Here is a 22,224-nt window from a genome sequence, read left to right as displayed (position 1 = left end):
AATCGAAAGTTAAGTAAATATTCGGATGAGGAGAACTGAAGCAAAAACGCGCACAGCATTTAATGATCACCAAGGTGCACTTTCCAAACTTTTGGTATCTTGCTCACTAATGTTACTACGATTTTCGAGCCGACTCAATCCTTTTAAAAATGTACCTCTAGAGTGCCGTGTGGGAACTTCTTTCCATTTGAAATGAAGGTAGCAACCTGTCCACGAGCTGCTTAAGGATAAAGCTTAAAGAGTGTCCAAACAACAACTGCCGAAAGACTAAAGTAGACCGCTCTGAGTTCCCTCACCTCAGTAGTGTTTTCAACCTGTGTAGACGTGGTAAATAATGAGAAAAGATAAAATATAATCTACACATCTACTCTCTAAAGCTAAGGAATCACTATTGTTAGTTAAAAACTTTATTGTTTTTTGATACCTTTTTCGTTGTTTCAGGTTATCAAAAAACGGACGGCCCATTCTTAATCTTTCCCCATGAACATCTACGCTGTGGTCCCTAAACATGTCGATGGACAACAACGAAACAGCAATTAGAATATATCTGAAACAATTATTCCTATCTAGAGGAACCAATGCCACCGACGATTACATTGAGAAACTAGTAGTCCATACAATAAACCGGCTGGAAATGGCTAGCTCTACGGCTGATCCCACGTGTGGTGGACATCTTAAAGAATTGGCAACTATATACGCAGAAGATTATCATCCATATTGTGCCATTGTGGTCTGCCTACTGGGGATCGTGACAAACTGTTTGAACATCATAATTCTCACTAGAAAAGACATGGCCTCTGCCCCTATCAATAGGATATTGACTTCATTGGCATGCGCAGATGTGCTGTTAATGATCGAATACATTCCGTTCACTTTGTACTATAAATATGAGTCAAAGGAGAAGGTGTTTCCTTATGTAGGAGCTGTTTATATGTTGTGCCACATGCACGTTACTCAGATACTTCATGCCATATCGATTTGTTTGACCCTCACCTTAGCAATTTGGAGGTTTCTTGCTATAAAGTAAGTATTATTTCTTTAACATGTCAATTTACATTGTCAACACTCTTTAACCCGATCATAGTAGTCATGATCATTTTGATGTCGATTGCTCTAAACATGTTAGCTGATACCCACAACTCAACGTTGGCAAACATTTCTCCACCTACCAATAACTGCTCGTATTATTAAGCTGGTCGCGTTCAACCAACCACTCTAAGAATCTATCGTTGCGTCCAACCGAACTCTACCAAGTACAATAATAAAATTGCGAACACGGTGCCGCATCACTCGCATTGTTGATCATCCAACCGATCATTCTAACTACCGGTCAAGTTCGATTTGGTAAACCAAATGGTTTACAAATGTTACTCCAAATATCAAAAAATTGGTATCCATCGAATCCAGTCGGCATTAGTTTCAAATAAGCCTTGTTCAACCGATTATTTCAATTCGCCCCGCACATTCTTTGATTTGTTATGCAATATGTTTTAATACAGATTGGGTAAAAAATAGATGCAGTAAATTTGCTAGTACTTTGTCTACCGGCACCAACAGAGAGTGAAGATTTGCAATATATTCGAATCACATTTGAAATTTTATACAAACATTGGCGATAAAGGCGCAACATCTCAACAATATCTCCTGCATCACACTTAATTGTACAACAAATTTTTATCTGCCAAACTTCCATGCGATCCAACCATGCTTTGCGACTTGCCAAGAACCAGACCGGTCAATTTATAGATGAGTTATGCAATTTATAACCTGAAAACAAGTTGTCGGAAAAACAACAGGTGCATAATGTATAGGGTGTTTTAATATTCCACAATCACGCCATCGTAAGACCCGACAGGCAGTATTCAACCCATCAGACTTACATTTTATGGCATTTTCCCAATCTAGCAAAAGTAAAATGTAACATTTTACAATCCTACTCATCTTTTTTAACCGTTCTCAGATGTTATTCTACGACATGTTCTGAAAATTGTATTATATTTTTATACATTTCAGTTCATTTTCTAACAATTATATCACCCATGGCATTCTAAATTTTCATTCAATTGCACAGAACTTATCAAAAGAAAGCTTCAAGCTTCATTATTTTATAAAGGCTTTCGAATAGGAAGCAAATCCAAATACAGTTTTATGTCGAATTCTTGGACCTTCTGAATATAAATTCTGTCAAAGCCTATGAGAGTTTCAGCTTGATTTACTGGATGGGAACAATGTACCCAACCCAAATAAAGCCGTGATCTCTTTTCAATTTGATTTATCCTTGGGCATATCTTGGATGCAGCCTTGTTTCCCAAGCAATTATGTCATACTAATTTTGCTCCTTAAATTATGGAACCAAACAACCTTTGCTGTAAATTTCAGTAGTACTTGTGCGAAGCATCCAGCCCTTGGCATTCTACAAAATTGTGTAGTACGCTCCTGTGCACTTCTACCGTGCATCTCTATTTTAAAAAAATTATGATAGCAGCTAATATTATGCTTCTTCAAGTTTTTTACTCAAGTATTTTGAATCCCTGTAATTTTGAATCTAAATACTACGACTCAATTAATTTTCAAAAAAATGGGAAAAATAAGCGTTCGGAGATATCAACTCTATTCACACAAAAAAGTCCAAATGAAGCCCTTGAGTCTGCTATTAAACGTTAAATTTTACCATATTTTCAATATACTGTATGTGGCATAATGATCTTGTATAATAAAGTTGCCTGCGTCTCTAAACACAGAAGCAATGAGTCTTTGATCCCTGAACTGAGAATGTTCAAAAATAACTAAAATCTTCGTTCATTTTGCCAATAACTTAAGTGTTTTAAATATAAACTCTCAGTATTTTTATTTATTTCAGATACATTGAAAAAAACCACATTCTCTGCTCACATAAAAGATGCACCTTAGCCATCACCACCTGCTACGTCTTACCCCTATTTCTCTGCGTTCCTCAATACGTCACCCTCACAGTGCAAGCAAAAAATATAACAGAAGAAAACATACCTTATACCCTATATGTTGTGGGCCTTCCCGACTTAGTGGGCTGGGATGATAAAGAAACCCAGTTAAAGATCAACTTTTGGCTCTACGGCATATTCCTCAAGCTCCTGCCCTGTTTAATATTAATAGTAATAAGCATATGGTTGATAAACACCCTCTTCAAGGCAAAAAAGGGCCGGCAAGTATTAAAAGGCTATGACAACAACTTGTTAGTTTCCGAAGGGAAGGATAAGAAACACTCAAAGTACGAGAGACGGGCAGATAGAACAACAAAAATGTTAATAGCCATTCTATTTTTGTTCCTGCTGACTGAACTTCCACAAGGGTTGTTCGCGCTTTTTATCGCCCTGAATGGAAAGCACTTGTTTCTCACTTGTTATCAACTTTATGGAGAAATTATGGATATATGCGCGCTACTGAATGGATCTATAAATTTCATATTATATTGTTCCATGAACAGAATGTTCAGGATTACGTTTGGACAAGTGTTCAAGAACAAAATCTTAGGTCGGTGGGTCCAGCCCACTGTTTCGGATACACCAACCATGTAAGTGTATTTAGATTAAAATAGTAATTTGTGGCTATTAAAAGTATATCTTTAAGATATACAAAAATGTCTTTAGTAACAATAATTCATTTGCCTAATAAGTGTGGAAATTCATACTTCATCGTACGCTGATTGAACGCTTGAGAACAACGCGTAGCAGAGTTTCGGTTAATTGCGTGCGGTAGTAAAGACTCTATCGCACGTGTTAGTTACATTATTTTTTCTTACGAGCGCATGTGTTAACTGTATTGACTTCTGTAAGTTCAGTAAAACAAATTATAAACGTGCTGTAAAGTTTTTTATACTTGCTCAAGCGGCGAAAACTTCTACCATATGCGTGTCATGTTGGGAATACATCTCACACGCAAATAGGGGTTGTTACAAAACTGGAAATGCACTCTAACCTACACTTAAAACTTTACTTTTAGTAGTATATTTTACTAAGAGTTACTTTACTTCACATTACTGAAGGCTTGGACGAAAACCCTTGTTAAAAAAAATTTTAAAGAGGGTTTTCGTCCAAGCCCTTAATAATGGGTGAAGGTTATTTTTAATTCATTTTCACTGGACATAGTGTGCAATTTCACCACTCTAACAATTTCTTATTTTCTTATGTTTTAGATATACGCAACTCATTTTATTTATTTTTGTTCCAGGATTGTCGGCAACAACAAAACAATTACCACGACTGTATAATTCATTAGAAATAAGTTTTAGGCTCATATAAGTCTTAGTTATGAAAATATTAATAATTTTTTTACCTACATATATTTTTTAATATTTCATTTAAAGTTTAATATTTGATTATTTCATGTTTAATAAATAGCTGAAAGTATTCGTTTTTGCAGGTCTTCACTTAGTACACATTATCATCATCATCAGAAAAATACCTAATTAGGAGTACCGTAAGGAAAATTTTAACAATTATGGTTTATTTTTAGATTCCTGGTTCCATTTCATAATCGTTCGGCAACAGAAGTGGAAATTTTACTGCCAACAACAGAACTCACTTAGCCTGTAATTAAATTGTTTCGAAGCAACATAAATTGAAATTGAAGTCTCCTGTCAGTTCTAAAACACTTGTTTCAGGGAAGATATACTATATATGTATATATTGGGTCTAAATGGAAATTCCAGTAATGAAATCGTTACCTTCTCCTCCTAGTCTTTCGTTCTCATTATTAGAGAAATTTGACGATTATCCATTAAACTATAATAAAAATTGATTTAAAATATTAAATTTATCTTCAATACGGGAAATTAAACTGTCACACCCACCTTGCCATAAAGACAATTAGATTTGGAGTTATTATTTCAGCGCATATTTTTAAACTCCAAGAAAGCTGCATTAAATAACAAATAAATCTAAAATTGTCCATTAGACTTTCACATCGAGAGGCGACTGCGTCATTACAACTTTCTAACGATCATCACATCCGGCGTTTAATTTAAACGGCCGGCCAATTTTTCCTTATGGACATGTGATAATTCTGGGTTGGTCCTATTTATAGAGAATTTTAATTGATAATTAGGTAAAATAACTACTGTTTCTATCTATATGGTCAGAACCGGCACAGATAATCAAATTAGCACTGTGAGTGTATTTTAACAAAGATACAAATGATTCTAAATCCATAGTTTCAACCAGGTATTGATCAAAAGCAGATACATATGAATCTATCAGTGGTAAAGTCTCACAAATAGGTTGTTATATAAAATATGGACAAACATTTCAATGTGTCAAACGAGATTATATTTTTAATCTGCATGTAGATAATATACTACCCAGCATCAAACGACATTCAAATTACTGATCGTTTTAATTGAACTATTAATTTAATCACAGGATATTATAAATATATTCGCTACATTTGAGAAGGATTATTCATTTTTGCTTCTGCGGTGGAATTACACAGTATTCTCTGTTAAAACTAACAGGGAATATTATATATATATAAAGTTTGATAGACGTGGTAAACTATGACAAACGACCGTAACCCGTAATACCTTGATGGCGAATTTTGTCAATTTATTAGATTAACTAAATCTCCAGCTAATGTATTCAAATACTTTTCCGTGCACAACTCAAAAAAAGATAATGAATGACAAAATCATAATAGTTCTTCTGCCAGTGTTAAGTCCACACATAGAGTATCTACAATTGCCACCTAATCATCTTTCTTGACTCCTGGTTTAGGAGTATGGTAAATAATAGCTATTACAGAATTAAAAAAAAAGAATTAATTTTCAAACCATTCTATTTATTTTCAACCAGAAGGGGTCGATAAACTACATATTAATATACCTATATTGCATCCAACAATAACTGTTTGAAACGTTATTAACATATTATATTACAATTATAATTTACATATTTACAGATGCATACAAATGAGTATCTAATAATTATCTTGGATAACCAGCCTATCAACGGACGGCATCCTTATTTTTAATGTTAAAACAAGTATAAATATTTTGAAATAAATAAACATGTAATGACCATCAACAAACGAGTTCCAATACTATTACTTAGAAATTAGGTGATTTACGTAAAAAAAACTTAAATGCTGTTTTATTTCAAATTTCCGAAATCCCAGGTGGCCGAGTTGTGTAAACAAATATCTACTTAAGGTATGATTGATGAACGAGAGAAATCTATTTAAAAAAAAAACCAACATAGCAAGTTAGAAGATTTGAAAGGAACAGTGCTATTCCCGAATTACTGCTTATTCCAAGGCAGTACTAAAAGTAATGGTTCTTTATAATACCGAATAGTCGGAACAAAGCACGAATTCTCTGACGTGCTGATCCCAGATTTCCTATCAGAAAATTTTAAAAATTAATCGGGAAAAAATACCCGTATAGAGCCAGAAATCGCATTTTTGAAATTTAAGTGGAAACATTCCTAACTATACACCTCGTAACTATGACCCTCTTAAACACTTGGACTTGGTTTCTCTGCTGGAGAAATTGAGTACATCTTAAATATACCCGTAAGATCAGTTTTGAGGGGGAAGCAGTTGGATACGTCTCTTTTATCTTCACGTAGTGCCCATTATTAAACCTTACGGTCCTGGGCGGAACCAAAATCTGACTGTCTGGTAAGAGACAAAAAGTCTCTCCAAACACATCAAAAAACAATAGATATACTTACTCTTAATTTTTAAAATAGGTTCAAATCAAAATAGTGTCCAGCAATGAACTAGTAATAGTTACTTAAGCTAAAAGAACAAAAATAGCCATAACTGTTTTACAAGTAGATAATAATTAATAGGTTGGTTATTATTTTTAAACAAATGTTATAACGGCTGCAGTAGTGGCAAATAAACTAAAAATACAAACTTTCATTATAACACTTTAAAACTTTAAAGTGGTTTTTTTCTGTAAAACAACACGACATACCATCAGTACTAAAGACATACTTAAAGTCAACAACTCGTCTGCCGATTCTTCGGTGCACTTTGCATCTTGAAATACTTGTCATAAATAATTCAAATGTAAGTCGGCGAATTCTTCAAATTGTTCCCGCATGCGTTACAGGTTTTTGCTGTTCGGGGGTTTACTAGGGTGCACTTTGAACACTCCGGACCACCCACCTCCATCGGCTGGTCACTAGCAACGTTTCGGCTCTTGCCGCACATCTCACAGATGGTTTTGGATAAGGCGTTAAGGTAAGTGCAGGATTTGCATTCCCATTTCGTGGTTGGTGATGCTAGAAAACAAGCTTAATGCTATACAATGTATCCAAGATAAGAATGGGGCTTTTGTTACCAACAATAGATACAGCTTTGGTTAAATTTTTTAAAAATTGCACTATTATAGGCAGTAAACAATATTTTAGTCGTGTATTTTACGTCCAAAAGTAAACTTCTGAACAAAATTATTGCAACTTGTTTTCCCGTTTTTTCATTGTCCGAATTTAATAATTTTTTTAAATTAATAAAGAGATTGTCATACATTTAATTTACAATGTTCAGGTTAGTTCAGGTAATTCTACGATTATCCATTACCTCAAATCGTAAACGTTATTTTAAATAAGTAAAAATCCCATTTAAACTCACCTCCTTGTTTACAATCCAGTTTGGCGGCTTTCTTAGGTTGAATCGTGTCGGATGGGACTCTAGATCCCGATTTTGACGTGCCTACAGCTGCAGTAGACGTATTATCTAGGACACGTTTAATTGGTTTTACAGTTGTATCATTGGTTGTTAGATTCTCATAGGAGCTTCCTTGTGAATGGCTTCTTTCTGCAGGTTGGACACTAGTTTCTATTAGAAACAGAAAGTTGTGTTAGAGAGGGATATATACTAAAGAATTACCTTCAAGAAAAACCTCTGATTTTTCCGTACACTGTGCAAATATTATAAAATAATAAATGCTGACACTTACTCTCTACATTTGTCTTTTCCATGTGCTCCAAAGCTTCAGTCATCTTCAGAGGGCGATCGGTGACAGATAAATTAATCATAACTTCATCTAAATTAGTTGCTTTAACCCGTTTTGATTCTTTGCTATGCCGTCTTTGTTTGTCGCTTACAGTCAATCCTAATATATCTCCACGTTCTCCTAGATCTTTCCTATACCTGATTAAAAATAAAATTCACAATAATTTCAAAGAATCACTACAGCAGTAAGGTAAAATAAAATAATTAGAAAATTATCAATTGTTTGGCAGAAAGTCTTATAAATATAGTTATTTATGCTTGTTACAATACCGCAACTTTTTATACACTCCAGCTAACGTAAAAGAGCCCACACAACAGAACAAGCAAGTTTCAAAATATAATACAGTAAACACTCAATACTGTGAATATCAGATAACGTAAATAATCTTTCTATCACATTAACCACCGTATAATGTGAACAAATGATTTCCGTTACCGGGGGAACTACCTCTGGGGATTCCCTGACAGTCGTGCTCAATACGGGGTTGCCCGACCCCGGGTCGTGCCCGGTATTTCCCCAGTTTTACTTTGTAGTTTCATTTTTTGCATTGCAACATTTGCCTGTTGCTTTTGAACGGTTGTCGAAAGGTTTAGTGAATACGTGTTGTTATATGTAATGTCGCTGAAAAAACCAAAGTGTTTAACTCTCCATGAAAAATCTCTTGTAATTCAGGAGCTAAGTAAAGGTGCAAGTGTTTCAAATTTATCCAGAAAATGCAATATAGCTAAATCTACGATTTGCAAAATAAACCAAAGAAAAGAAACCATTTTAAGAGTAATAACAGATACATATGTTGAATTAAGTAAAAGAAAAACACTTAAAAGGGTCTGTATTACCACAAATGGAAAAACAGCTATACAAATGGTTTCTAAATCAACGAAATAAAAATTTTGTCGTAAGCGGAGAAATGATAAAGCAAAAAGCCAAATCCATACATTCTGAAATAAAGGAAACTGATAAGGAGTTTACGGCTAGTGAGGGATGGCTACAGAGGTTTAAAAAAAGATTTGGAATTCGGTTTTTAAAAATTTCCGGGGAAAAACTTTCTACCCAACCATTAGTTATCGGTAAAGCTGCCAATCCAAGGTCATTTAAAAACTTTACTTGCCCTCTTGATTATGAACACTCCAAGACAGCGTGGATGACTACTGTGTGTGGATTTTTAAAAAATGGTTCCATCATTCCTTTGTACCTCAGGTAAATTTTGTTGTGTATTTTTCTTGAAATCGTAGCATAAATTTACGTATTCCTTTACAGGTTACACGTTTTTTGTCAAATAAAAGGCTCCCGATAAAAGCCTTACTTCTGCTAGATAACGCGCCATCTCATTCAAACGAAGAAGAATTAAAGAGCGAAGATGGACAGATAGTAACAATGTTTCTTCCACCTAACGTTACGCCGCTTATCCAACCTATGGATCAAAATGTTATCAGGCTTACAAAATTATATTACAGGGAATAGCCTTCTTGCCGATGTTATAGCAAGTAATTCAAACATAACTGATACATTGAAAAACTTGACTGTTAAGGAAGCTGTTGTCAACTTAACGGCTGCATGGAATCGACTCGATTCACAAATTATTGCAAAATGTTGGAGAAATATTTTAGAGAACACTGAAATGTCCGAGGATGACGATGATGAATTACCTCTTTCTGTTTTAAAACGTCGATGGGACTATGATAAGGCAGGCTTACTCTCCAAATCCTGTGATCTTCTAAATACACTAGCACCACAAGTAAGGGATTTATCTTTACAATTTAAATCTGTTATTACATATGTAATTTATGTATATTTGTAGGCCACATTCAAGGAAACTGATGTATTGGAATGAAATGATGCTGACAAAGGATGTAAAAAACGACCAAGAAGAATGTGAAGTTCATATAGTCGAGAATTTTCAAGAATTGTCAAGTAAAGTGTCACTGGACAGCGCTATAACTGCATTAAATACTGCAATCCAGTGGGCAGAATATAGTGGTGTGGACTTCACAGACCTCATAGTTTTAAAAAGACTAAGAGAAACAGCCCTTGTGCAAAAAATTACAAATCCTAAGAAGCAAACTAAAATTTCAGACTTTTTTATCACCCAATAATCTGTTTTCCACTCTATTTAGATTAACCCCCGATTACATAAATAAATCGCTAACGTGAACGTGCGTCGTTTTATTTTGTTCACGGTATCGAGTGTCTACTGTATATTCATTCATCAGCACATTCCTAATGTCCTTACCCTTGTTTTTCAAGGTTCTTATACACATAATCCCAGTTTTCTTCCACCTCCTCTTGCTTATCATTTAAATCAGATTTCATACCATTTCTGAACACATCTTCAGCCTTACTATCCTTTTCGGTGTTCAATAAACCTGCAAAGCAAATTTCCTCACTTTGCTTGTCAAGGTAACCTAAACAGGATAATAATTTAGAAAAACCAAGTCAAGAAAGGTATATTTGAAAAACATGTAACAAACGTCCGAATATTTCCATAAAAAATGCGTTCTTGTCAAAACCTTAACAAATTTTTGAAAAATTTAATTTGAGTTATTTTAATAACAAGCAACATACCATTTGAGTCGATTCTATTTCTCATATTAGACGATAAGCCCTCATCTACCATATCATAACCATTACGACTGTCCACTTCAACAAGTTGACCAGTGGGCACAGGGTATGCAGATGGAATCATTGCAACTCCATTCGTATAGTAGTAACCGTTGTGCACTGGTAACACTGATGGAAGAACTTGTTTGACTAGAGGTACTTGAGCAGGATAAGTACCGTATCCATATGGAATGGTGCTTATGCAACCATTGGTATGTGGAACACAGTAAGGAACTGACAATATAAAATAAAAAATATCAAAACTAACATGATAAAATGAGTTGAAAAATGTTTCTCTAATTTCTTTTTCGGTATAAATCTGGGAACTTATGAAACAATTAAAAATCAATAAGAGATACTGTAAAAATTAAGTACATGAATTGAGTAAGTAGACGCTAAAATATTCCACAAATGTCAGATAAATAATGAAATTGCATCTAGATTACTCACAAAAAAAAAAACTATTATGATTTATAAATTCTATAGACGATTGTCTTTTTCATAGATTTAACCCAAATAAAAAGAAAAAAGTTACAAAATCCGTACACATACCACAAATGAAACAAAAACATATGAATAACTTACCTGTAGGCACCACTACTGATGAGAGTGCTACATGATTGTGCCCAGATAAAGAGTAATTCTGACTATTTGGTACAACCATGCGACCATTCACAGACCCCTGGCTACTACTAGCAGCAACATTGTCAAATGATTCCCCTCTTGAAAGCCTCAATGATTTCTTTGAATTACATTTCATTTTAAGGCTTCTAACACAATTATCAATGGACCCACAAAATTCTGCTCTATGTTCCAAAATGTCAAGCCAACTTACAGGAAATATAGAGGCTACCTCTTCCCATATATGTTTCAAAATCTGAAAAGTTAAATTAGGACTGAACTTATACAAGAATATGATATATATGTATATATCATATGCAATAGATGATATATATATCATCACCTCACTTGACTCACTCACTTGACATTCCACATATGCAATTAGGCAATCCTTTGAAACATTTAAAACTTTATCTGGACAAATAGGCCCTTCCAACACCAAAACCCCACTACCAATATTTTTGTAACCCATTGCTTCAAATATAGCCTCAGCACCCAGTAAATTTGCCTCAATTTGATGTTTATAAAATCCAGAGAATGTCTGTAATAAAAAAACATCACCTCCTCCTGTGTTTCTTTGGCTGAAATTTAGTTTGTCAAACCTTAATCTGACGGTATTCTTGGCGCCAAGGTTGGGTTAATAAATTTGCAGCATAAATTTGAAGAGCATTCCAACCAACTGTTGCTTTATAGCCACTGAAATCTTTTTTGAACACAGCTGATTTGTACAGGACATCCTCTGTTTCAGCAAATAGAAATTTATTCCTGTGTTCAGCCATAAAAAGAAACTTGCCAATGCATTCTATAGAGAAAATGATTATGATAGTACAAGAAAGCACTTTTCTGAATATGTTTCAAGCATTCAAGTACCCTTCTTAAATTTGAAGATATTTAGTTTCAAATACAATAAGTTGTGTATTTTCATTACATGTGTCATAAATTCAAGTGACACAAAACTTTCTAAATTAAAGAAAGAGACATGCCACAAAAAAATTTGGAATTGTATAATGGCATCTGACCAAAAGAATATGATCACCCTACAGATGTTCTTCAGGAATTGAAAAATCTAACAACATAAATTGTAAAGCTATCTAAGCTTCATTAAATGGATGTAATGTTTTATGTTATAAGCATAGTCAAATGATATAAATAATAATGATCAGAGGAACGTACTCTAACCTGAACTAACAAAAAGAGGGCACTACCATTTTTGAAATTATGGGTCTGTCAAATCCCTGCAGACGAAGAGGGAGTTCAAATCTTCTAATTAAAATCTGAATAACCCTGCATAACTATTCAGTAATATTCATTATTCAAATTACCTTCCAACTTCTCTCTTTGCCTAATTTTCTCCGGACTTTCCTCCAGTTCCAAATAGCTAAGATGCATCTGATTTATTTTTATCCACAACTGGTGGCACTTCTCTGGGGAGTAATAGTTTTCCATAATCACCATACTCCAAATTTGTTTGCACAATACAACAATGGGAAGTAGGAAGTTGTTATCTCAAGGAGGAGGTCCTTTGGGAAAACGTTCAGGAAAACTTAGGTCATAAGACAGCTTTTACTGCAGATGTAACCCAAAACGGAATCCGGGAAGATGGCTATCTCAACGATCTAATTTGGTGTTTAACAACAATTAAACTCAGCACTGGTTGACTTGATAGCCCATTATTTACCAATTTGGGAAAAAATGGGTAAAATGATAATAAATTAAATTGAAACTTGGTACACAAACGGAATTAGAAAATGAAAAACATTAAGACCAACACAAACAATGGCATTGGCAAGAGACAGCTGACGTCCTGACAGAAGTGACAGACAATTAACATTGACTTTTCATTCTTTCATTCCTCCCCTAACCTTGAATGGTTTAGAATTCTGATTGGTGGTTAGCCACAGCTTATTTTAACTTTAATTTTTAATTATTTTATAATTTTAAATTACTATTTCTACTATTTCTAGTACTACTATTATTACTATTATTACTGTTATAGCTATTATCATTGTTTATGTAATTTTACTTAAAACTTCATACGTTTTGCGTTCCAAATCTCCGAAAAACGCATGAAATAAATGAAGAGACCAAAGATCAAAAAGTCAAAGTCCAACAACGAAATATAAAATAAGGATTATACCTATATACTCAATAACCAAGGCCAAAGTATAGGCTCTCAACTTATTTGTTATTTGTTTGTGATTATGCACTTTGGGTTGTAACGATTTTGTGATACCATTTGGACTTTGAACCGGTCCCAAAGTTGAATTCTATTAGTAAGCTCACAGACTCCTCTGCACAAACAATTTGCCCTCTAATAGTGTAACCTCCAGTATTATACATCACTGCAATTAGGACTCAGTTCTATTGATATAATTAAAAACAGGGATAAATAAGGTGTGAAAGTGAATATGGCTGCAGTAATTGTTAAAAGTAAGTAGCTAATTGTAATTTTGGTTTACCTTCCTTCCATTGACAAGTTTAAAAAAGCAGGCCAGCATTCACCCTCGCAAGACTCATACAGTTTATCCAGATGGACTTCCATAATAAAATTTGGGAACTTTAGTAATTGTCCAATAGAAAACCTTATCAGGGTTCCTGCACCCTTAGGTCATCTGTTAACATATGAAATCAAACTAATAAAATTCACATATTTCTAAAAAACACAACTAGAAACATGCCAGAAATAGCATCAGAGAGGGTCAGCACACTAATTCTTCAATACCACAAATGGGATAGTATAGATCAACCTCTGACTGTACTCAAAAATTTATTATTTGAGGTACATATTTTCCTAATTTTTCAAATAAATTTAACTTAAGATGAGAAACGTTTATGGACACAGATGTTGAGTCCAATTAACTTCTAATATTTTACTAGCATAAGTGACTGGTAATGACAAGAAAGTATTGTCTCATTAATGCAGTCTTATTTAAACTGTGCCCAAATCCATATAAGTAGTTATGCAGGTATGGTTGACGTGAAGATAACTTCCTCCGTTACCTCATCGTCGTTGACAATATCCTCTGCAGCTGTGGATGAAAAGTCAGGAATAAATTTCATTGGACCACTGCTTATATTCACAAAAATTATTTCCTTTAGTTGCAATTTACCATTACAACCGTATTTCATATCCATACTTTTCAGACGCACTTATTGTCGGTGCTAAGCGAACTGTATTCGGAACATACGGAGGGAAATTAAAAGATGTATCCCTTGCAGACCTTCAAACACTCGCCGCGAAAGCGGCTCTTATTTCAGCAAACGTCAATCCTGAGAGTGTCGATTCTGTTATTATTGGAGCCGTCGGATATGTACGTAAATCTGAAAAAGAGAAATTAATTAGACAACTTGTAAATTTGTTATTTCAGAGTGCAGCTCCTGATGGTGCATTCGTAGCTCGCCATTCCGCTTTAAGAGCTGGTGTGCCAATTACTACGCCGGCTCTCTCGGTAAATAGATTGTGCGGTTCTGGCTTTCAGTCTATTATAAATGGAGTCCAGGTAAAGTGCCTTGTGAATTATAGTATAACATATAGTAATTTAGAGATAGTCACAGTGTGGAAACAACGGCAATGACACAGAAGGAATGGAGGTAGTAATCAATTACCGACATTCCACCAAAATTTCAGTCTTCCAGTTCGAAGTTCAATCAAAATCAAAATAACATAAAAGTTCCAAAGTTGTCAGATTTTCTTTCCATATTTTTCTCTCCTATATTTTTAAAAATTTCTTTATATTCAGGATATTGAATCTGGATTCTCTCAAATATCCTTAACTGGTGGAGTGGAAAGTATGTCAGGCGCCCCCCACATAGTGAGGGGCTTAAGATTTGGCTTACCTTTAGGCCAGAGTCCAGTAATGGAAGATTCTTTGTGGCTGGGGTTGTCAGACTCATATTGTAATTTGTCCATGGGCCTTACAGCTGAGAAGCTAGGTGCGCAGTACAATATTACCAGAGACGAAGTTGATCAATATGCCCTTAGATCACAAACATTATGGAAAGAAGGTGAGTTTATTGTTTTGGTTTATAAGCCACAGCAACATAGCATACCTAACTATACACGTGCTGACGCAGAGAGGTGTATAAGTAGTTTATAACTTTTTTACTATTCAATATATCCAATACCTATAAGGGTTTTGTCAGAAACTGATATTCAATTTGTTTGCGCTCTACTTGCGCTGAACTAACCTTTTTAAAAGTGGAAACAGACAATGATAAAAACAGAGATTGCAGTCGAATCGTCGGCTCTTCCTTGAACGAAAGGGTTTTATTATACCCTTCCGAACTGCAGATAGATATAATAAATAGCAAAAAAACTTATTGACAAATTATACACCTCTAAATCATCCTTTTATTATTATTTTTTATATCCACATGTTCTGAAAGTTATAAGATTTCAGCCCAAGACGCAGGAAGATTTAATGAAGAAATAGTTCCAATTCCTGTAAAAGTAAAAAAAGACCTTGTCGAAATTAAAGTCGATGAACATCCAAAACCTAAAACCACCATTGAAGGCTTAAAAAAACTACCAAGTATCTTCAAAAAGGACGGTTTAGTGACTGCTGGTACCGCATCCGTAAGTGTTAAAACTTTCATTCAATTCTTGCACGAAAATTCCATGATTTATTCATAGGGCATTAGCGACGGCGCTGGCGCTGTTATTGTATCCAGCGAGCAAGCAGCCGCAAAGAATAATTTAAAACCCTTAGCACGAATTGTGGCTTACTCAATAGTAGGCGTTGATCCAACCATAATGGGTATTGGTCCAGCACCAGCCATTAAGGCCATTCTTAAAGTCACTGGGAAAACTTTAAACGACATTGATTTGGTTGAGGTACGTTTTCCAGGGAGCATTTTGTTGGTCAGTGTGAAAGAAATTTACCGAGCGTTCTGGATAATTTAGTCAAATAATAAAGATATAAACTTTTTTTACGTGACTAGGACAACCCAAATGGCACAAGTTGGAGAATAACACGATACATCCATGTTTAATTCTAGCTATTTGGAGAAAATCGTAAAGAAATGTGATATATTTTCGTTTTTTAAGTTAAAATTAAAGTCCAAACTCTGGCATATATCTGAACAAATTTGATACACCTCAAAAACTGAAAATAATTGGAACTAATTCTTTAAAATCTATGAAAATAGTGTAAAATGACTACCATCATGAATTTAATCTTCTTCTAAATGACTGCTAAAAATATTGTATAGAGAGCCATAAAATTGATCTTCAAAAAAAATGAACTTTACGTTTAGATCAATGAAGCTTTCGGTGCTCAAACTTTAGCGTGTGCTAAAGACTTGGGATTAGACATAAATAAGCTGAATGTAAATGGAGGTGCAATCGCATTGGGTCATCCTTTAGCGGCCTCTGGAAGCAGAATTATGTCACATCTGGTTTACGAGTTAAGGTGAGTCAAATACTGATCTAATAAGAGGATTTCTACAAAATAAAAGGGATTATTTGGAGAAATCAATACACGTCTAAAAGTTATAGTGTATATTACTCAAAAGTCGTCTACTTAATATTTTAGGAGGAGAAAAGCTAAACTTGGTATTGGCTCCGCGTGCATTGGAGGGGGTCAAGGAATTGCCATTTTAATTGAAGCCTTGTAGTGACCCCGAATATAATACCTATACATTCGGATCATTTCAAAACGCATTAGCCGTAAATAATTGAGACTTTATCAGTAATTGTATTAGGGTTGTGCAATTGTTTAATGGCAATCTTTTGTTATATATGTGTTAGCAAATATTTATAACGCCTTTATGTCAAGACTTATGCTCTTTAACTTACTCTTTTTAGTGAATGGAATTAAATCGTGTCTATAGATATCACACTGAGTTATTGTTACAAGTTGGCGTTTAGGTTTTATCGGCATTTTAATAGTTTTTTGCTATTATTTTTTAAAATGAGCTCAAAGTGTATGCAATTATTTATTCAGTGTGTCATGTTTAGGCAAACTAGTAAAGACTTGGAAATTTATAACGTCATATTTTACATGTGCCCTATATATTTTTATATTATAAATCTAAGAGACATAATAAATATTTTCTGAAATTACTAGTGTCTCAATAGTGATCACAAACCATTTTTTGCCGATTGACAAAAAAGTTACATTATTGACGCTATTGAAACAAATGTAATTGCAAGGCTTATAATACTTGGTTAACTATTAAGAAATATTAGCTCTTCAAATGCCTTACAATCCATCACCCAACTTCAAATCGATATTCATTTATAAATTAAAAGAATAAGGGGAAAGGCAATCGCGAGGACACATAAAAGTGAATTTATTGGTTATTAGTCGGAGGACTTTTAGTCTTTTGCATTACATGTGATTTTCGAAACATAAATAATCCACATACGAGTTGAATTATTTGACATGATGTCCTCTATATCCTGTTTCAGGTGCATAGAAAACAAACAATTTTCACCGGGTAATTTATATGGCGAAGAAGATAGATTTATTGTTTTCAACACCAACGGTTCGATTACACTATTTATTTGAAGACTTCTGCATTCACTGGATCGTTTTAACCAGCCCTTAAAACTTAGGTTGCAGTCACCATTCAGAGACAGGTTAACTGAGAAACGGCAATTCGCCTAAAAATTTAAGCTTTCCCTGGTACAACTTTGAGTACAAAGGTTAACTTGTGCAATAAACTAAATTAAATTTGAATTAAATATCCCGAAAACACTATCAGTTGTAACAAAAAAATTGTAACGAATTTTTCGCAGTTATTTGATAAATAATTAGGTTCCTATATCAGTTTAAGTTAGGAAAGCTTGTGGGAAACCATCAGATCATTAGTGAACCCCATACATTTTTCTATAAACAGTTCGTTTTAGGAATATAAAATGTCCATGGAAACAAATACATGCCATCCGCTCGTGATCCGCTCAAGATGAGAGTACTGAACAGGACCGTAATCAGGCCACTATTACACTAAAAAAGTTTTTTAAACAAGTTCTTTTAAATTATATTTCTGAACGACATATTAAAGTGTATAATCTTGACTAAAATAAAATATCTTTTAAAATCAAAATAAATATAAAATAAAACTAATCTGATGAACTGAATGTAGTATTTTCTTCTACATTAATAATAATTTAATAAAGTCTCGTTTCTATTATCTAATCTAATTTCCACAATTTCTTCTCCATCTTTTTCTTTATGTATTTAATGCTATTTTGCCATTTTTCTGCTGTGATTGTCAATATACTTTGATTTAACAGATTTTTAACACCTGCCAATTTAAATGTCCTGTTATTTTCGGTAATATAGTTTTTGACAGCCCATATCGGTTCAATTTGGTTGAACTCGCAGTGATAAGGCGGTAAACGTAATATATTTTTTCCTAACTTGCAATCATTTCATCAATCTCGTACTTATCGTATTCTTCCTTAACTATATCTAAAAACTAATATTTTAACATTGCTGGGTCAAATTGGAGGTTTTTGGCTCGGAATCGATTTTGAATATCAGCCTTTATTGAATCAGTTGTGGGAACTTTTTCAACTTTCCTGGAATTATAACGCAGTTCTCTTCAAGCAGCGGTAATGTTTTGGAAAACCATTACTTGAATGATCAATTCATTAATCTCTTCATGATAATCTCCAGTTTTTTTGACTCTATGCACCAAATAGCATCGTTGACGAATCAGTCTAAACTTCCAATATGGCAGATTATCAATCGTTTCCCTTTCCCTAAAACCCAACCTTATAAAGTATACAGGCTGTTCATTTAACAGCCCCTTGGACTCCTATGATTTTATAAAAAAATTATTTATGGGGATGTATGTATATGAGGTTAATAAGCATAAATTTTAAAATTAGTACATGATTTAAAATACTGTATCTACTGGATTTTTGAGCTCTGTTGAAAGTCCATCTAAAAATGTGTTCCTTGACGTTGTGACAGTTTCGCCACCCAAACTTTAAATGTCTTGTGTTCGGCATTCACTCGCGTTTCATCCAAATAATATATTTTCCGATTTTCATTTCTGTAGGCCTATATTGCAATCAAATAGTCTCCTCTACCTTGTAATGTTTGCAATAAATACTCTCCATTGAAAATGAAACAAGTCCAACCCTGTGAAACGCTGTCGCACTTGTGCGATATCGGTCATTAACACGACACAACTAACTAATCAACGCCGACCAAGCTAGCGATAGCGTATTTGGTTTGTTTTACATGGATATTTTATATTCATAAAACGGACATGTTCCCCCAATGATTAAAAACGATAAATTTAATTTGATGATTATTTGCGTATTACATATTGGCTAAATAAAAAATAAATTATAAGAATCAACGTCTCCGATTTCTTTTTAACCACTCAGAAGTCGGTTTTGTGTGATAAAGATACGTAGTAAATTAACGATTAACTTGTAACAAAATAATATAATAGATCTGAAAATAAAGCTATCATATGCGTTTTCGTTTAATGATACTTGAATAATTTAAATAGGAGAGTATCAAGGTAAGGCACTGATCATTACATTATTGACTATTTTGTATTTGCATTGTATATTGCACGATGAATCAAAGCAGTTTCCATACCCTTCTCTTTCCTAATACTACCTACTTGATATACCAAAATTATTTTGGTTTAGAATTCTTTAGAATTAATTTAGCTTAAAAAACACGTGTTAACTTCGTGTTTTTCATGAAATTATTACATAAATTTGTAGTGAAATGAGGGACAAATTCAGACGTTTTCTTTAAAAAAAAGTAACAGGTGTTTTCATAGCGATTTGCCTGCCATTGAATCTTCAATGATTAAACCATAAAATGGTCTTTTTTCCGATCTGTTCCAAGCGAACAAGGAAATAATTCCATGCTGAAGAGATGAATACTGAAATTTGGTTACGATTGAGCCTTTCCAGATGGAGCTGCAGATAGAAACAGCTGCGCGTCAAAGCTCGAAACAAAACTAGTGTAATTTTGTTTTCCTCGATTTGACGTTATTTTCCAGTATTGAATCTTCTGAGTTAGTCAGTTTTCTTCGAAAATAAGCGGAAAAAATACTAAAATTTTGGTTGCAATTGACCATTTCTGAAGGGGTTTTCAAAGTTTAAGGCGTTTCAGATGTATAATATGTTTTCATCCCGTTATAGCACCAGTTGCGTCAGCTGTGTTCGAAATTGTGTTTTGAAACTCATTGTTTATCAGCCACCTCATACATAAGAGCTATATAGATAACAAGGCTACAAAATTTTAATGTTAAAGATCATGGCACCCAACCGGACATGGAAGGACTACGTCATCGGAAAACTGGAAGACCACCGAGGGCTAGTCATTCTTCTCTTCTGCCTACCCGCCAGTTTCATATTTAACATGATCCTGTCCATTCATAAAAAAGTACAAAGAACCATATTTGGAAGTGTAGCTGCCCATGATGATCGAGTTAAGCAGATCCAGAAAAAAGTCCTTTTGTACAACGATCTCCCCAAAGAAAACAGGAAGCTGCTTTGCAATTCGAGACCCAATTGGCTGAGCCTTTCTACGACCTTCTATAAAAAAGATCAGTGTCATAAAGTTAATGTGAACTTATTTAGCATTCTGGAACTGGATGAACAAGACATGACAATCCGGGTGGAACCCATGGTCACAGTAGGAGAAATCACCAATTATTTAATTCCAAAAGGATATACCCTGGCAGTAACCCTCGAAATTGCAGATGCCACATTGGGAGGATTAGCTATGGGCGCTGCCATGACTACACATTCCCATAAAGTGGGCTTATACCAAGAAACTGTAGAATCCTATGAAATAGTACTGGGGGATGGAAGTCTCATAATAGCATCTAAAGAAGAAAATGAAGATTTATACAAATGTCTGCCATGGTCGCATGGAAGCCTTGGTTTCTTAGTTGCTCTGACATTGAAAATAGTAAAAGTAAAACCTTATATTAAAATGACTTATATTCCGGTCAAAGGACAGAAAAGTTATTGCGATACATTGAGGTTACTCTCAGGGGATACTAGCGCAGATCATCCTGTTGCAACATATGTGGAGGCGACTATATTCTCTAAAGAAGAAGCAGTTATTATGGTGGGGGATTACTCGGAATACGACCCAGGCTTGCCTGTTAATCATCTTGCAAGATGGTACAAACCTTGGTTTTATAAATATGTTCATACCTTCCTGACAAATGGCAAACATACAGAACTTATCCCCCTAAGAGAGTATCTGCTTAGGCACGATAGAGCAATATTTTGGGTCGTAGAGTCGATGATTCCTTTCGGAAACAACCCTCTCTTCCGCTTCTTCTTAGGGTGGTTACTGCCACCAAAACCAGCCTTCTTGAAGTTCACTACTACCCCCGGAGTGAGAGCTTACACTTTCACTCGTCAAGTATTCCAAGATATAGTACTTCCAATAAGGAAACTAGAAAATCAAATTGAAAAATCCACTGAACTTTTCGATATCTATCCACTGTTGGTTTACCCTTCCAAAATTTATAACCATGGTCCTTCATCTGGACAGATCAGAGCACCGAAAAAGGAATATCTAGTTGAAGGAACTAATTACGCTATATATAATGATTTGGGAATTTATGGAGTACCAGGATTTGTGATTAAAAAGAAGTCTTATAACGCAGTTAAGGCCATGAGGGAAATGGAGGCTTTCACTAGAGATGTGGGAGGATTTTCATTTCTCTATGCAGATATTTTCATGACAAGGAAGGAGTTTGAAGAGATGTTTGATCTGAGTTTATACGAACGAGTGAGAGCAAAGTACAATGCTGCTGATACTTTTCCTCATCTTTATGATAAAGTGAAACCAGAAATTGATGTTTTTGAAATTGGTAGACAGCTCGAAATTAAGTAGGTCTTTTTTTGTAAATGTTGTTGCTCTTCTAATAAAGAAGTTTTTAAGAGCTATTTAATTATTACTTATGTTGTCAAAATGTATTTCACTCCTGTTGAAAATAGTCCATATATATAGATTTTACTTAAACCTGTCATAGAAATTAGAAAATAAAATCATGTTTCATGT

General features: G+C 34.3%; 3 protein-coding genes and 1 pseudogene across 3 annotated transcripts; 3 read left to right on the top strand and 1 right to left on the bottom strand.

Annotated features, from left to right (window-relative positions):
* Positions 1-438: 438 nt before the first annotated feature.
* On the top strand, positions 439-4,349 carry LOC136410737 (G-protein coupled receptor dmsr-1-like). The gene is made up of 3 exons (XM_066393037.1): positions 439-1,023; positions 2,861-3,550; positions 4,207-4,349. The coding sequence occupies exons 1-3, from the start codon at positions 509-511 to the stop codon at positions 4,244-4,246; spliced, it is 1,245 nt and encodes a 414-aa protein (XP_066249134.1). The 5' UTR covers positions 439-508; the 3' UTR covers positions 4,247-4,349.
* Positions 4,350-5,794: 1,445 nt separating this feature from the next.
* On the bottom strand, positions 5,795-13,009 carry tamo (PUB and ZnF_RBZ domain-containing protein tamozhennic). Its single transcript, XM_066393138.1, has 9 exons — positions 12,538-13,009; positions 11,818-12,017; positions 11,577-11,756; positions 11,180-11,471; positions 10,559-10,828; positions 10,227-10,359; positions 7,940-8,133; positions 7,612-7,818; positions 5,795-7,262 (listed from the first exon to the last, which is right to left on the bottom strand). The coding sequence occupies exons 1-9, from the start codon at positions 12,668-12,670 to the stop codon at positions 7,042-7,044; spliced, it is 1,830 nt and encodes a 609-aa protein (XP_066249235.1). The 5' UTR covers positions 12,671-13,009; the 3' UTR covers positions 5,795-7,041.
* A 286-nt stretch (positions 13,010-13,295) lies between these two features.
* yip2 (yippee interacting protein 2) lies at positions 13,296-17,279 on the top strand. Its single transcript, XM_066393223.1, has 8 exons — positions 13,296-13,645; positions 14,360-14,526; positions 14,584-14,715; positions 14,956-15,220; positions 15,616-15,791; positions 15,849-16,049; positions 16,472-16,626; positions 16,750-17,279. The coding sequence occupies exons 1-8, from the start codon at positions 13,624-13,626 to the stop codon at positions 16,829-16,831; spliced, it is 1,200 nt and encodes a 399-aa protein (XP_066249320.1). The 5' UTR covers positions 13,296-13,623; the 3' UTR covers positions 16,832-17,279.
* A 2,296-nt stretch (positions 17,280-19,575) lies between these two features.
* On the top strand, positions 19,576-22,172 carry LOC136411171 (delta(24)-sterol reductase pseudogene; annotated as a pseudogene).
* Positions 22,173-22,224: the final 52 nt, after the last annotated feature.

Source organism: Euwallacea similis, chromosome 9 (assembly GCF_039881205.1).
Source record: "Euwallacea similis isolate ESF13 chromosome 9, ESF131.1, whole genome shotgun sequence".
NCBI lineage: Eukaryota > Metazoa > Arthropoda > Insecta > Coleoptera > Curculionidae > Euwallacea > Euwallacea similis.
This window is presented reverse-complemented; position numbering and strand designations above follow the sequence as displayed.

Excerpts from the sequence above, each read along its gene's own strand:
- LOC136410737 (XM_066393037.1), top strand. The coding sequence starts at position 509 with ATGTCGATGGACAACAACGAAACAGCAATTAGAATATATCTGAAACAA. Across the intron at positions 1,024-2,860 it reads TGGAGGTTTCTTGCTATAAA|ATACATTGAAAAAAACCACA; the intron begins GTAAGTATTATT and ends TATTTATTTCAG. Across the intron at positions 3,551-4,206 it reads GTTTCGGATACACCAACCAT|GATTGTCGGCAACAACAAAA; the intron begins GTAAGTGTATTT and ends TTTTTGTTCCAG.
- tamo (XM_066393138.1), bottom strand. The coding sequence starts at position 12,670 with ATGGTGATTATGGAAAACTATTACTCCCCAGAGAAGTGCCACCAGTTG. Across the intron at positions 12,018-12,537 it reads GCAAAGAGAGAAGTTGGAAG|AATGCATTGGCAAGTTTCTT; the intron begins GTAATTTGAATA and ends TTTTCTCTATAG. Across the intron at positions 7,819-7,939 it reads GGAAAAGACAAATGTAGAGA|AAACTAGTGTCCAACCTGCA; the intron begins GTAAGTGTCAGC and ends TGTTTCTAATAG.
- yip2 (XM_066393223.1), top strand. The coding sequence starts at position 13,624 with ATGGCTGCAGTAATTGTTAAAA. Across the intron at positions 15,221-15,615 it reads ACAAACATTATGGAAAGAAG|CCCAAGACGCAGGAAGATTT; the intron begins GTGAGTTTATTG and ends ATAAGATTTCAG. Across the intron at positions 16,050-16,471 it reads ACGACATTGATTTGGTTGAG|ATCAATGAAGCTTTCGGTGC; the intron begins GTACGTTTTCCA and ends CTTTACGTTTAG.